Genomic DNA, 14,660 nt, shown 5'->3' with positions numbered 1-14,660 from the left:
GTCAACATTGTCGAAGCGGATTGTTTTTTTATCGGTTCATTTTCGTTTTATAGCATTTTGAAAAGCCCTCGTTTTCAAGGAAAATATAAAGATTCCATGATAAAAGCCATTTACTGGAATATTCTAGAATACACAAACATTTTGTCATTTTTCGGCCTATTTATGAATCGTTTTCAAATAAACGCTAGATTATCGATAGTATATGTGTACGTATGCACGCTATAGACGCAAGCTGAAAATTCTATTTTATTTCCTCATCAGCGATCACAGCCAAACAGCCACATCACACATAGGGCAAACGCTGAGATCTCAGCGAATACAACTCTGATTATCCCAAGACTGGTAAAATAGATTCCTTACCTCAGATCAGATGTTCTCCAAAAAGATTATTCCAATTCCTGATCGCCATTCCAAATATCGATCGCACTTATTGATTGATTATTGGCTGCTGTGAATATATATTCCAGGCTGATTCCCATCCCGCGAGCAGATCCCTCTTGAGCAGACTGCTCGCCAGCACAAGGAGCGAGTTGGCTCCCCCCCAGAGATCTACAGATCCCAGGTCAGTCTAAGCGACTGACCTGCAGTTACACAGGGATAGACGATAGGGGGCGCTTTTTTCCAATCTGAGCTCCTGTAGGGGCTGGTGTACCAACGGGAGACTCTGTTGATGAAATATGAATTCAGATCGCTAATAAAAGAATAAAACTATATTTGTGGTCGTAGGCATTCAACGGGCGGGCTGATAAAACGAGATATGTCGTCCATGGCACTGAAAGGGTTAATATCCTATACACTCACGGACCTCTGTGTTATCATTGGAACTCATTCTGAGACCCCGAGAGTGCAATGCCGGCCGAATCCTGCTAGGTGGCAGTATCGCCTACCCTTTGAAACCTTATTTCACACTATGTGTTACATTTTATATGGTCCGGGCGGATAATTTGGACCCAGGCAAGTGAAACGCTTCATCCGAACACCTACTATGCTAATATGTCTAAACTATGTACTCTGAGTGTAGCACTCAAGTTCAACACTGCTAAATGAACAATACCACTGACCCTTCGTTGCCAGAGATGAACCCCTCCTGGTGACTTGTTGTACACAATTTGTAAGTCACTTTGGATAAAAGCGTCAGCTAAATTATCTTCATACTTCAATCATTCATATGTCAAACAACTTCCCTGAAGGTACTCCTGGCAGCTTAAGTCATCCTGGGATGTTATGGTTTCTCGTGGCTAACTGGTAAATGATGATATTTTAACCCCTCATACTCCAACCTCTTCTCTGTGTGGTATAGTTGGTGTTTGACATGCTGGTGTTACAGAAGCACAACACAGAGATGACGGTAGCAGCAGGAGAAGCTCTATATAGCCTTGTGTGCCTGCATCAAGTGAGTAGTCATGCATATACAGGTGCAGTTCAATCAATTAGAATATCGTGGAAAAGACTATATATTTTGTAATTTGTGCAAAAGGAGCCCCAACCAAGTACTGAGTGAACATACATACTTTTTAGAAGGCCGACATTTCTATATACTTTTTTTTTTTTTTTTTTTTTTTTTTTTTCAAACTTTCTGAGATACTGAATTTTGGGCTTTCATGAGCTGTAAGCCATAATCATCTAAATTAAAAAAAAAAAAATGGCTTGAAATATTTCACTTTGTGTGTAAGGAATCTAATCTATGAGAGTTTCGCTTTTTGAATTGAATTACTGAAATAAAATAAGTTTTCCACAATATTCAACATTGAGCTGCACCTGTACATATACATTCATAAAGCAGTTATTCACTGGAGTTTAGCCACTCTGCACCTAGTGGCTCAAAGGTAACATGCTTTGTCTGAGAGCAGTTTGACGATGAAAACATCACGCCGCTGTGCGTTTCAAACCGTCTGACTTGTGTGCTCATGTAGGCGGAGTTTTCGGAGCTGGTGGAGACCTTGCTCTCCACGCAGAGAGACGCTGTCATCTACCAGCGTCTGGCCGATGCCTTCAACAAGCTGACGGCGAGCAGCACGCCGCCCACCATGGACCGCAAGCAGAAGGTGGCCTTCCTGAAGAGCCTGGAGGAGTTCGTATCCAATGTAGGGGGACTGCTCTGCGTCAAATAACCACTGGAGCCACTCACGCTTCCCTCGGCCGTCTCCACGAAAACCCTCCCAAAGAACAACGGGTAGAAGATGTCACAGTGACCTGAGACCACTCTATCAAGGCCCTCTGCGTCTTGCTGCCCCTGGGGGAGTTGATCTATTTACCTGCTTCTGTTTGCCCCCTTATTTTACCCCGTTGGTGGTTATTTTACCTGCCCCCGTTAGCCCCAACCAGCACTAGCCGATGAATGAGAAGACTTCATGACCTAAACCAACTCCCACTGGGCGCAGAGGGACTCTATGGACTCAGAGGATCCTGACTTGTCGGAGAGAGAGGGGGAGACGGAGCACTGATGACCACGCTATTATTCTACTAATGAGACACTGAAGCGCGGAGTGGCTCCTTGTTCCTCTGAGGTCCCCGGAACACACACACATGGTGACCTTGAGAATTAAGGGGGTTGGCGGTTGCTTTTTGGGGGGGATGGGGAGAAGAGGGTGTGATAATTGACCCGCCCATCCCTCTGTCTCACTCTCATCTGATTGTTGTTTACTTTTTCTAGTGGGAGGGCTGGGATTTATTTGGTGGTCCTCTTCCTCCTCTTCCTCTACCCCTCCCTCCACTCCCCAGAGTGCCTTTGTGTTGTTGATTGTTTCGTGTTGACTCCTGTGTTGTCGTCCACATGGTTGAGCTGAAACCAGTCTTACTTTTCAGTGACTATATTGTGCCTGCCGTGCGCAAGAGGATGCGGCGGATGCGCTCGCACACACACACACACATACACACACACACACACAAGAAGTTGCCATGACAACGAAGCATTTGGCCCTTCTGGCTTTCTCTTTAGGTTGTTGAACCAGCACAGCAGGGCAGATGATGAGAGGAGAGAAAAAAAAGAAAACCAAATCACTTTGTGTTCATTATAGGATGTATATATGTTTTCAGAAATGGAAAGAAAATTGTATCTTTAAAAAAAAACATGACTGAAAAGTTTTTATATGATGAATGACGGACGTTCTTTTTGAGTTTGCCTGAAGTAAAAGGGGAGCATTTCAGAACATTTGGGTTTTTTTGTTTTGATTTTTTTGTTCTCTTCTGGATTGTAGTTTTATCCTGTGCCCTTCTGCCCCCAAGCAGGTGCTCATGTGCTAAACCGCTCTGCCAGGGGCTGTGACAGATGGAAGCCTCGCTTAACCCTTTCACTACCATACTACAGAAGGTTAACACTTTCATTACCAGACTGGTAGTGAAAGGGTTAACCTTCTGTAGTGTGGCAGTGAAAGTGTTAACCCTTTGTAGTGTGGTAGTGAAAGGGTTAAACTTAGCCAAAAAAAGGTTTAGCAAAAGTCCAAGTTGTATTTTTCTACATCGCATTTGCCCTCAGTATTCATGACACACTGGATGGAAGCAAAGAACCCCGTTTTGAAGAGAGCAATAATAAACTAAAAAAAAAAGGAGAGAAAGCAGCCACAGCGACTTGTTGTTGACGCATTACATTGAAGACTCACTGACCTTCCTTCCTGTTTAGAGTACTATCCTGGTTATTGAGGAATGCCTGATCATGTAAAAGTGTACATAAAGTTATTATATATAATGACTGTTCTTGTTCCTGCCTTTTTTCCAACGTAATGTCTGTGGACGCGTGTTGCCTAGTCAGCAATATATTCTGGCGTTCAATAAAGGTATTATGATTATGCTAATTGATTAAATAAATCTCCCAATAAACCGAACGGCTGTGTGTAGTTTGACCCTCCACGGGCACCGTGCTTTATAGAGTAGGTGACGTCATAATGTGCGACGTCTTGCATGTCAACAGACACTAGGAGTATTCAGCTTCGTTCGAAGGTAGGTAGTAGGTACAATCAAAATGAAGATGCGAAATATTTGTTTTCTGTTATATATAAATCGTATAAATAAATAATGAAAATGTATTTACGTTAGCTATGGACTGTCCCGGGTGAAAAAAAAGCAACCGCGTGCTGCAGTCCTCTCCCGAGCAGTGAGAATTCTGTATCGCAGACCTTGTTATTGCTGCTTCCGAAAATTGCTATATACAAATATTTAATCATTAAACGAGATGAAAAATGATTTAGTCCAGATTTTCACAGATTTCTTCTTTATACTGTAGGTGTAGAGAGAGTCCTGCAGGGTTCCCACGGTACCTGGAAAACATGGAATTTATTTTTTCATTTTCCAATATGGAAAAGTCATGGAAACTGAGCAAAAGTGAACACTTACATGGACATTGAAACAGTTGTCCTGGAAAATGTTATTGGATGATGTGTAAAATAGTAATCAAATGAAACTATTGAGCACATAATTAAGATGAGTTTATAAAAACCCTTTACATTTGAACAGCTTTTAGAGCATGCTCTTGGCATCATATCTAGTATATTGGATGTTGGAATTGATGCAGGCAACCTGGTGATATGGACTTTAAAAGTATAGTTTCGGATTGGTGGACTTCCGGAATAATAACTGAGAACCGTTACTCGCGATCTCAATAGAACGGTCAAATACATGCATTTCCCAGCCAACACAGGAGCCTTGACATCTACAGTGAAACTTCTTATGCAAGTAGCTGTGTTTTAACTGTGTGGTAAACCTGGGTGTATCAACGTTAGTTAGTAAGCAGTGCAATCTTGCTAGCTAGCAGCTTACACTAGAATTGTTGAGGTAATTTTTACCTTGCTTTTAAAATACTAGAACTATGTTTGATCCCCATATGTACTATTTCACTCATTGACTTTTCCTAAAACCGTGTTATTCACCACATTTAGGGGAGTTTGTTTTGAATTTGGATTAATTAATGATGGTTAGCAAACACATGCAGTACAATCTTGCTAGCCAACATTCAGTTTGCTAACTAACTAGCTAGTGTTGGCTAGCTTGCATTGATAGCTAACTACCAATACATTTTCACATTAGGCTGTGACATTACTTCTATACTAGTTGACATGACCAGTCTAGTCTTGTTCTACTTTTAACTATTTTGTGATTTTAATTTTTTTTCCGTTAAATAAATTATACTAATAATAGGAACATTTGGGGTGAGACATTTTTGAAAAATCATTGATCATTACCATTCAGATCGTCAGACTGTAGAGAGGAGGAAGAGGAGTGGAGAGGGGGAAGAGCCAGGAAGGCACAGAAGGAAAGAGGGAGGAGGAAGAGAAGAGGGGCGAAGATGAAAGAGGAGGATAAGAGAGTAGAGGATGACGGAGGAGAAGAGTGGAGAGGAGTTAAGAAGAGGAGGAAGAGAAGACAGGAGCCGACAGGATGAGGAGAGGAGTGGAAGAGAGAACATATATCAATCCCAGTGGTCTCAAAGTTCCAGTTCAATAAATTGTTGTTCATCTACAGCAGGGGTCCCCAAACTTTTTCCTGTGAGGGCCACATAACTTTTCCCTTCTCTGGTGGGGGCCGGGGTCAGTTTGTAACAGAAAAAGTGTGACGATCGCAGGGATGCCTAAACGTAAACATTTATTGTTTTCCAGAAAACCACACATAACCAAATATTAATAACCCTTTCCGGGATCTTCACAGAAAAAAAAAGTCAGGAAATAAATAATAACACTATTAATGAAATAAATAACACTATTTATGAAATAAATATACAGTACCTACAGACCACCTAGCTCTAGCTCTGTACTATTTAAAAGCACAGTGCAGGACACACTCAAAGGTTATCGCACCTCAGAGATGGCAGTGGACATGTATGACAGGACAAAAGCCATATGTAATGGCCTTGGGATTGAGGAACATACTACCAGCCAAAGGAGGAAGCAGAAAAGGATGGATGAGTATGTAGTTGAGTCATCTTGTGGCACAAGCTCAGACCTCAGCTCAGGAGATCAGCTGAGACAGAGACTGTTCTATCCAGTCCTCGACAGAATGCTGCAAGAGCTTGAGAGCAGGTTCTCATGAGTTGGAGAACAACTTATGAGAGGCATGTTATCCAGCCTCAGACCAGTTTCTCTCAGTGGAATTGCTGCAACCCCTCGCCACACATTACAATATCCATGACTACTGCCAGAGGAGATCACAGTTGCAAAGTGTTTCCTGGCCAGGACAGGCAGAGATGCAGTCCCTACTATCCAAAGTGTCTTTCCCTCCTGGATGATAATAATAATAATAATGCATTTTATTTATAAGGCGCTTTTCAGGACACTAAAAAAAAAGTCCACAAATCGGTGACTGAAAAATGTATAGGATCAAATGAAAACTACTACTTACTAAAAATGGATGTTTAAAAGTACTAAAAACAAAAAATATCAAACATTCAGCACAGACAATGGGGATGCTGCCATCTTAAACAAAAAAAATCTTTATTTTTATTAAAAAAAAAATTAAAGCTCCGGGGCTCTAGGGGGCCGGGCCAAATGTGGAGGTGGGCCGGATCAGGCCCGCAGGCCGTAGTTTGGGGACCACTGATCTACAGCTTGTTGCATTATTTCATGCATTGATATTATCAATAAGACATAATCTCTAAGCATTTACAATGTAGTCTTGACTGGCACATCTTTTAAATCAAGTAAGTAGTCAGGTGTCCTAGGGGGTTGTGTGTGTGAGTGGAGGGGGGCGCGGATGGGGGCGGAAAGCTTCAGGGGCCTATAGATCAACAAGCAAGTTGTTTTTATCAACTTGCTTGTGAAGCACTTTGGTGTCAGCTGCCGCTGCCTGGAAATGTGCTATACAAATAAAACTGACTTGACTTGACTTGAGATCATCACTTAATATGGTACCTGGAAAATCAGGAGGTAGCATGGAAAATGTTTTCAAGGCAAGCGTGGGAACCCTGTCCTGTTTCCAGTCCATCATTAGACGTAAAGGTGCTATAGATAATTTGTTTATGTATATTATAGTACTCAATTTAAAAAGAATAATAATACATCCACAGAGCTTTTAGAATGGTGCGTAATAAAAGTATTGCATTTCCCCCAATTTGCGTCCAAAAAATGAATGTTTACATGATGCTGCATGTATCCCCTCCTCCATACTTTCCAGTCCCCCACGTGGAATGCACCTTATTGTATACATTAATTGCTGGTGCTTTAGTGCGACATTTACTGAATGTTATCTATAAGAACCTTTAAATAATAGTGAAATTAAACTATTTTCCAAAATGTATGGGGACCTCCTGAAACCACCTTCCACACACACTCACTTCTGACCCAGCCAACCTGTGCAGTCAGATTCTTCTACATAATCTAGTGAAACCCTTCATCTACTAGCCCTGTTCAAGTTAAGTGCATGTCCTCTTCATAATTAGGCTATATGAAAGTCAAATGAGATGGAATACAACTTTTATTTAATTTAGGTCTAAGGGGGGTGCAGGTTTACTGTTGTTTTCCTCTGGTTTTATCTCTAGCCTACCGGGGGTGTATTTCATACATTTGTGTTAACAATGGGGATTCAAGACCAACCCCCCCCCCCCTCTGATGGTAACCATAGCAGTGTTGATATCCTCCACAGTGAAGGAGTCCCTTCTTGTCCCCGCCCCCTCCCATCATGAGTGACTGTGATGACGACGTCCCTGCTCTTTCTGCTGAGACCCTCGCTGCCCTGCAGGAGTTTTACCATGAGAGCAGGACCGACCTGCTGGCACACGATGCAACGTCCTCAGTCAAATTCTCTGTTGGAGCTGTAGAGGAGGACTGGGTAAATTGGCTGGATTATACAGAAGATGATGCCTTGCTCAAAGGCACTCTGATGGCAGTTGTTGAGGGAACGTTTAACTCATTCAGCGCCAGGGCGCTCAGTACTGTGTGGTTGAAAGGCCAATGCTTTAAGTATATAGTGGTGGTGTTTGCAGGGCTATAACTATATTATATATTATAGCTATGGATACAATACTATTGCCCATTTGACATCAAGTATCTATCATTCACTATGTGAAAAAGAAAAAAAAATCATCCATTCCCGTTTTATACTGTGGTGAATATAAGTATGGTTTTAGGGTAATTCATGGGAGGCTGGTAATAGCCCCCAATACGTGTATTATACTAAATGCATTGGCGTTCCGTCCCTACACACGCTACAATAAAAAAAATCAAATGCATATGATAGGTATGTTCCATCATGAATGCATGAAAGGGGGGGGGGGGGTTATGCTTTGATCGTCACCAACGGAATACGTTATGGACTAGCGTTACACACATACGCTCAGGGTACAAAATAGTCACACGCCCAGCGCCACAGGCTTGTAGATTTAATGTTTGGCCGTCATAAATTAAGGCCTGGGCGCCATCTGGCGGCCAACAAAATCCACTGCATGCGTCGGCATTAATATGATGCGGGGAGTAGCCTCCAGCTGGAGGGAGAAATGTCGTGGGAGCGGGCGAAAGTTGCCCAATCTGGAACAATCTCCGGGGCTGCAGCTGGACCCTATTGGATGCGGGCGTGGTGAGTTGAAACGAAAGTGAAACTGTGTGTGTGTGTGTGTGTGTGTGTGTCACGTCTCACGTGTAGGGATGGGAATCGAAAACCGGTTCCCGTTGGGAACCGGTTCCTAATTGGCCGATGCCTGGAACCGTGTGGCTCCCGTGACTTTCGATTCCCTTATCGCTGCCTACAGTTGCGCAATAATGTTAGCCGTTAGCATGTAGCCATGGCAGACTCTATTTGATTCCTTAATGGCTCGAAATTGCCTGGGTTTTGGTAATATGCTCCCGAAATGCTCCTGCTGTTTGGCTACTTCTATGTGCAGTGAAAACTACTTGAATGCTTTAGAACCTAGTCATTGATTTAGATCAGGCTGAGCTAAAATTAGCCGCGGAGCTAACGTGAGCTAACGCTATTTAATCAAGCTCACAAAGAGAGATAAACAGCTGACAGCGGATAGTACAGGTACAAATACAATAAAACAGCAGGTGGGGGCTGTTGTGTAAACCTTGTACTCTTTAGTTCACATATAATGAGAGACGGAATGTTTGTTTACAAGACTGTAAGCCAGGAAGTACAGTGGTGCAACATACAAATGTGTCCGTGTAGCAACACAAGCCAATACCTTATAGGACAGGGGCCCGGGGAGCTCTCTCTCTCTCTGTGTGTGTGTGTGTGTGTGTGTGTGTGTGTGAGAGAGAGAGTGTGTGAGTGAGAGACAGAAGTCAGAGGAATAACAACCTGTTATTCAATAGATTAAATTAGTTTAAGAATAAAAAAATAAATACATTTTAAGAGAATCTCAAATACATTATTTTATTTAAGTGTAGGCTATAGTTAATGTTTTATTTTTTACAGTTTTTGTATTTTTCTGACATGGGGGCTCAACAATAAATGACAATCAGAAATGTCAAGTTGCATGTTATTCTAACCAGCTTAGACCCCTACGCTCTGCATCTTCTGGCCGCCTCAGACCTACTCCTATCCGAGCTCCGGGAGGGTCATCAAAGAGAAGTCGCCTATTCTCAGTCCTTGCCCCACAATGGTGGAATGAACTACCCACCCCAGTTAGGACAGCCGAAACCCATCCAATCTTTCGCCGTCGACTAAAGACGCACTTCTTCAACCATTATCTGAATAAAAAAAAATATATCTAACCCTAACTAACCGTACTGTCATGCACTTGTCCTAATAAACTAACCTACACTTTAGCACTCAACACTTTGATGAACATTGTTGCTCAGCTGATAGAGTTGTGCCCTTCCTGATGGCTTGTCGTACAGAACTTGTAAGTCGCTTTGGATAAAAGCGTCAGCTAAATGACTAAATGTAGTTCTGTTGCATTTTCAATTTATTTATTTAAATTATAAATTGATCAGGTATCGATAAGGGAATCGATAAAGAATCGAATCGATAAGCAGAATCGATAATGGAATCGTATCGATAAAATCCTATCAATTCCCATCCCTACTCACGTGTCCGTTCTAATGTTTACAAACAATGAACCTTTAAATGTAAATGAGATGCGCTCTGCTCACGAGATCAAGTTTGTAACATGAGACGCACACGAGGTCTGTCTTCATCCGTTCTTTAGCCTACAAAAAAAACCTGCAATCGTGTTTTTGATTGTGCTCTGATATTTAATTTTGCATTTGATTTGACCAAATATGTGGAGGCATATTTTGTACCCTGGTTATTTCGCGTTTGTAACGTCATAACATCAGTGGAGGCTGCTGACTGATTAATAATAAGCTCTCTTTATTTCGCGGAGCATAATGTGATTTTGCGTTTGTAACGTCATAACATCAGTGGAGGCTGCTGACTGATTAATAATAAGCTCTCTTTATTTCGCGGAGCATAATGTATAATGTTATTTCGCGTTTGTAACGTCATAACATCAGTGGAGGCTGCTGACTGATTAACTCGTAACGTCATAAACCAACTACCAGATTCACTCGTCACTGTACATCAGTTGAGGCTGCGTAACTGACTAACTGATTAACTAGAAACTGCATGAGGGGGTTTGAATCGCGCTACATCAGTGGAGGCTGCTGACCAGATTATTATTATATTATATTAGGGGTGGACGGTATTATTATTATCTATTATTATATTATTATTCCATACAAGGCTGGATGCATTACAGACTCCGCTAACATCCCTTGTTGCCTTGTAGGTGGCAAGTATGGATTTGTTTATCTTGTTTGAAGTTGTTTTAATATGTTCTTTAATTCTTTTGCTTCCATATTGTAAATAAATTCGCAATAAATTATTTGCATTTAAAACTATTAACGCTGACTCATTCCTTCAGTCCACTCAAAATTATGCTAATATTCCTTATGTTGTTTATGATATTAATTGAAAATAGCATACGAGAGTATTATATAGTAATAATAACACATGGCGATATACTAAAAAGCTATTTATAATTTTTGGCTGGTAAAAAATCTGGATGGCTGGTAGTTTTTAAAATCTACCAGCCAAATGGCTGGTAAGTCAAAAAGTTAAGTTTGTTCCCTGCATACGCTCGGATCGCAATGAAGGCATGCTTTGATCAATGCAAGATTTATATCATATAGCCCTTACCTTGACTAGGATCTGCCCCAAAAAGAATATTCCAATTATCTGATCGCGAGTCCCAGTATTTGTGTCGATCGTGTTGCCAACATAATCCGCCATACATCATCCATCTGGAGCATTTGACGCTCCTCAAGCCGATCGGGACAACCGCTCCCCTTGCCTGACATGGAAAAGTCCGCCCGGACCAATATAATCGACGCACAGCCCAAGACAGAGTTTCAAAGGATGTGCAATACCGGCCGCATCCTACCAGGAGGCGGTATTGGACTTTTTTGCGATCTCAGACTCATTCATGGAAATATCGAATAAAAGAAATAACGATGAAAACCCAACTTTTCTCGGATTTGGCGCTCAAGCGTTGGCGAGTTAACCCGACTTATCTCGGGTCTGGCGTCCATTGAGTTAAAGTCTCCACATAATAATAAAAATAATTTCTTAAATTTATATAGCGCCTTTCAGAAAACTCAAGTGTGACACATGTCCTCTGAATCTTTGACAATTCAGCCAAAAGACCACGCTTGAGAATGGTTCTTTGTCGATTAAACTGCAATAATAGATGCCGGGTATGGATGCCCCGATCAATCGGCCACCAGCTGATATTCAGTATAAATATGAGATTATGGAAACTCCCATAATGCTTTCTAGTTGCAGATTTGGGAAAATGATCGATGGCCGAAAAAATTACTAACCTAAAACGTGTTGGCAGTGTGGAAGTGGAACTATAACAAAATGTTGGTTGACAGATGTAACAAATGTGACAAATAAAACGAGACTTGAACAATATATACTGTATAATATGTTTGTCATAGTCACTGGCTGTGGCACAGCAGCAAAAGACAAAGTGAAACAAAACATGTAAGATTGATATCTAAGCCGAGACCACACTATGTTAAAGGGGACATGCATTGCTATTCCTTGCACTATTTGGGCAACTTTACACAATTCCTATGAGTCTGGAAGACATCTGTAAGTTTTTTTTCCAAAAAAATGCATTGTTTTATATTTCTAATGAAGTACTCAACAGCATAATTTTTCAGCCTCAGGATTTCAGGCTGTTATTGGATGGGCTCCGCCCATAAACGCTTTCAGTGACAGTCACCCACACAGCGTGATACATACGAGAGAGAGAGAACGAGCAAGAGAGGGAGAGAGGAGAGATGCGTCCCGACACACACACAGTCAAGTTTGTGTGTAAATGCTCCGACGAGGGGAAGAGAGAGGAGATGCGTCCCCGACACACACGCAGTCAAGTTTGTGTGTAAATGCTCTGACGAGGGAGAGAGATGGCGCACACACTTCTGCACGGTCCCGCCGGCGTGAACACTTAAGGCAACGCACTTGTGCTTCCGCATTGCTCTGATTGGCCAGCGCTCTCCCTTCGTGAATCGCAGCAGCTCTACGCACCGAGCGTAGACGCGTCACTCGTTGCAGGCTGTCATGTACAGAGGTCTATCGACCATACAAGATAGTAACTGGGCAGGTGGTACATGAGCAGAAACAACCCCCTCAGTAGAAAAATGCTTCTCAAACAGTCCCGGGTAGGCAGATAGTAAACAAAGACGTTTTTCAAATGGTAAATTATGTTTTATTGCAATGTGGGGGTTTCAACCCACGGCCTTTTCCCTTTTGTTATCAGTGGGGATTTCAACCCACAACACACACAAAGGGAAAAAGGTATGGGAGGACAAACAAGACATACATATGAGACAACTCAAACAAACACTTAGTATTCACGATACTACCTTGGGCCCATCCCAGGCCACCACAGCTGTGGAGTCTAACCCACACTCCATGCAAATAAGAAGGCACCGTGCCACACAGTGTTGTGCTTAGGCCATAGATAAGCGAGACAGCAGCCTCCCCACTATACCATAAGGCAAGTGACTCCAGCAACGAGACTCCTGACGTGTGTGTGCTGTCAGCTACTTGTGCACCCGCCCCTCTTGATATGATTGCCATCAGCTGTCCTTCATTAGGCAATCAGCACCCTTCAGTATAGGGACGGGCAGCACCTGACAGGAAGAGAAGAAGAGATATCATTAGCTCTCCTGTTCACACACACACACACATACAAACGATACTAATCTAATGTTCACATGGTCTTCCAAATACAGTAATAATGATAATGACCAACCCACGTACGTCACACAGGCTCTCCAGAAAAACACAAAGCCGCCATCTTTAATGTGTCGCATAGGTAATATTAATAGGTTGCCGCAGCATTATGCATTCGTAATCCCCCCTATATAATCACGCAGGTTAATCAAGCAACACTCGCACAATACCTAGCTTAATAATAAGTAGGCAATTGGCACAAGTGTAAATTATACATTCGTCACTCAGTTTTAACATCGACGGTTAGCTCAACTCGTTCGTCAGCTTGCTGTGGAGCCTATGGTCAGTTGGTGACAAGTTCGAATTACTTCAATTCTCTTTTTTTTTTTTTTTTCTCGTTTAATTAATTTATCATCTCTCTATATAAATATAACTAGCTATTCATATCAATCGAAATAACGTTCATCTCCGCGATCCTTCAGAGCTGCTCTTATTTGTAAATAGAAGAAAAAGGAGTTTTTCATTGTTCATGAGTGGATATGTTGCAGAAAAAGAATTGAAGTGATTCGAACTTGTCACCAACTGACCATAGGCTCCACAGCAAGCTGACGAACGAGTTGAGCTAACCGTCGATGTTAAAACTGAGTGACGAATGTAGTGGGGAGTGTAAACAGTGATTCAACCCCCCTCAATGTACAGTAATTCAAACCCATAACGTTGCGCGAAATAACAGCATATAACGTTATGTTATATAACGTTTATGAGTGAATCTGGCAGAGTGAATCTGGTAGTTGTTTTGATAAATATGTACATTCCGCCGATTAACATTACATTTCCGCGAGTAGGTCGCTTAACATTACAAGGCTCGCTTGCGTTACGGGCGTGTGGGCGAAAACGAGCGTAGCGTCACGTGGGGTCAGTGGGCCAATCAGAGCAATGCGGAAGCACAACAAGTGTGTTGCCTTAAGTGTTCACGCGTCCCGCCGGTCCCTCTCTCTCTCCCTCTCTATCTCTCTCTCCCTCTCTCTCGCTCGCTCGTTCTCTGCCTCTGTCAAAACCTGTTTGAGGAAGTGTCGGGTCACCCTATGCGCTACAACCATAGAGGGGGCGTTACTGCAAATCAGTACCTTATTCACGTCAGTAATAGTAAAAAATGAACAGCTTAGTTGAGTGAGGGAAGATCTCGTGAACTCGAGACTAGACTGATGAGTCAATATGATCATTAACGACACAGACCACATTCATTCCCAGGTCCACGCAGGCTGCGCGGGAGAGAAATATGCGGTCTGAGGTGTCCGTCACATACGCGATTTTTGGCGTGTCTCCAACTAGGGCTGGGCGATATGGAAAAAAATCATATCGCGATAACGATATGATAATGTTATCATATTTCTCGATATCGATAATTATGGAATTGTTCTAAGTATTAAAAAAAAAAAAGTAAACCGGCTTCTCTGCTGGCTGTGGCTCCAGGGGAGTTGAACAGTTCTGGCTCTGCTCGTTTATTTTCGATCTTTTGGCGCTTTTTTGGTGGACAAACCACCGCACAT

At 42.2% G+C, this 14,660-nt stretch overlaps 2 protein-coding genes across 3 annotated transcripts in view; both read left to right on the top strand.

The window, feature by feature from the left end:
• Positions 1–3,708, top strand: part of xpo4 (exportin 4) — a 234,477-nt gene extending 230,769 nt beyond the window's left edge. Inside the window, exons 23-24 of the mRNA XM_084314483.1 lie at positions 1,301–1,393; positions 1,914–3,708. Coding sequence (XP_084170609.1) covers positions 1,301–1,393; positions 1,914–2,111 — 291 coding nt within the window. The 3' untranslated portion in view covers positions 2,112–3,708. The remainder of the gene's footprint in view (positions 1–1,300; positions 1,394–1,913) is intronic.
• Positions 3,709–3,871: 163 nt separating this feature from the next.
• Positions 3,872–14,660, top strand: part of eef1akmt1 (EEF1A lysine methyltransferase 1) — a 35,868-nt gene continuing 25,079 nt past the window's right edge. Inside the window, exons 1-2 of one of the 2 annotated variants that reach the window (XM_084313850.1) lie at positions 3,877–3,936; positions 7,567–7,752. In XM_084313850.1, coding sequence (XP_084169976.1) covers positions 7,603–7,752 — 150 coding nt within the window. In that variant the 5' untranslated portion in view covers positions 3,877–3,936; positions 7,567–7,602. Of the gene's footprint in view, positions 3,937–7,566; positions 7,753–14,660 lie in introns of both variants that reach the window. The other variant, XM_084313851.1, reaches the window with a different exon arrangement.

This window comes from Notolepis coatsorum (assembly GCF_963971535.1).
Source record: "Notolepis coatsorum genome assembly, chromosome: 5".
Lineage (NCBI taxonomy): Eukaryota > Metazoa > Chordata > Actinopteri > Aulopiformes > Paralepididae > Notolepis > Notolepis coatsorum.
The sequence above is the reverse complement of the archived record's forward strand: the minus strand, read 5'-3'. Positions and strand labels throughout refer to the sequence as shown.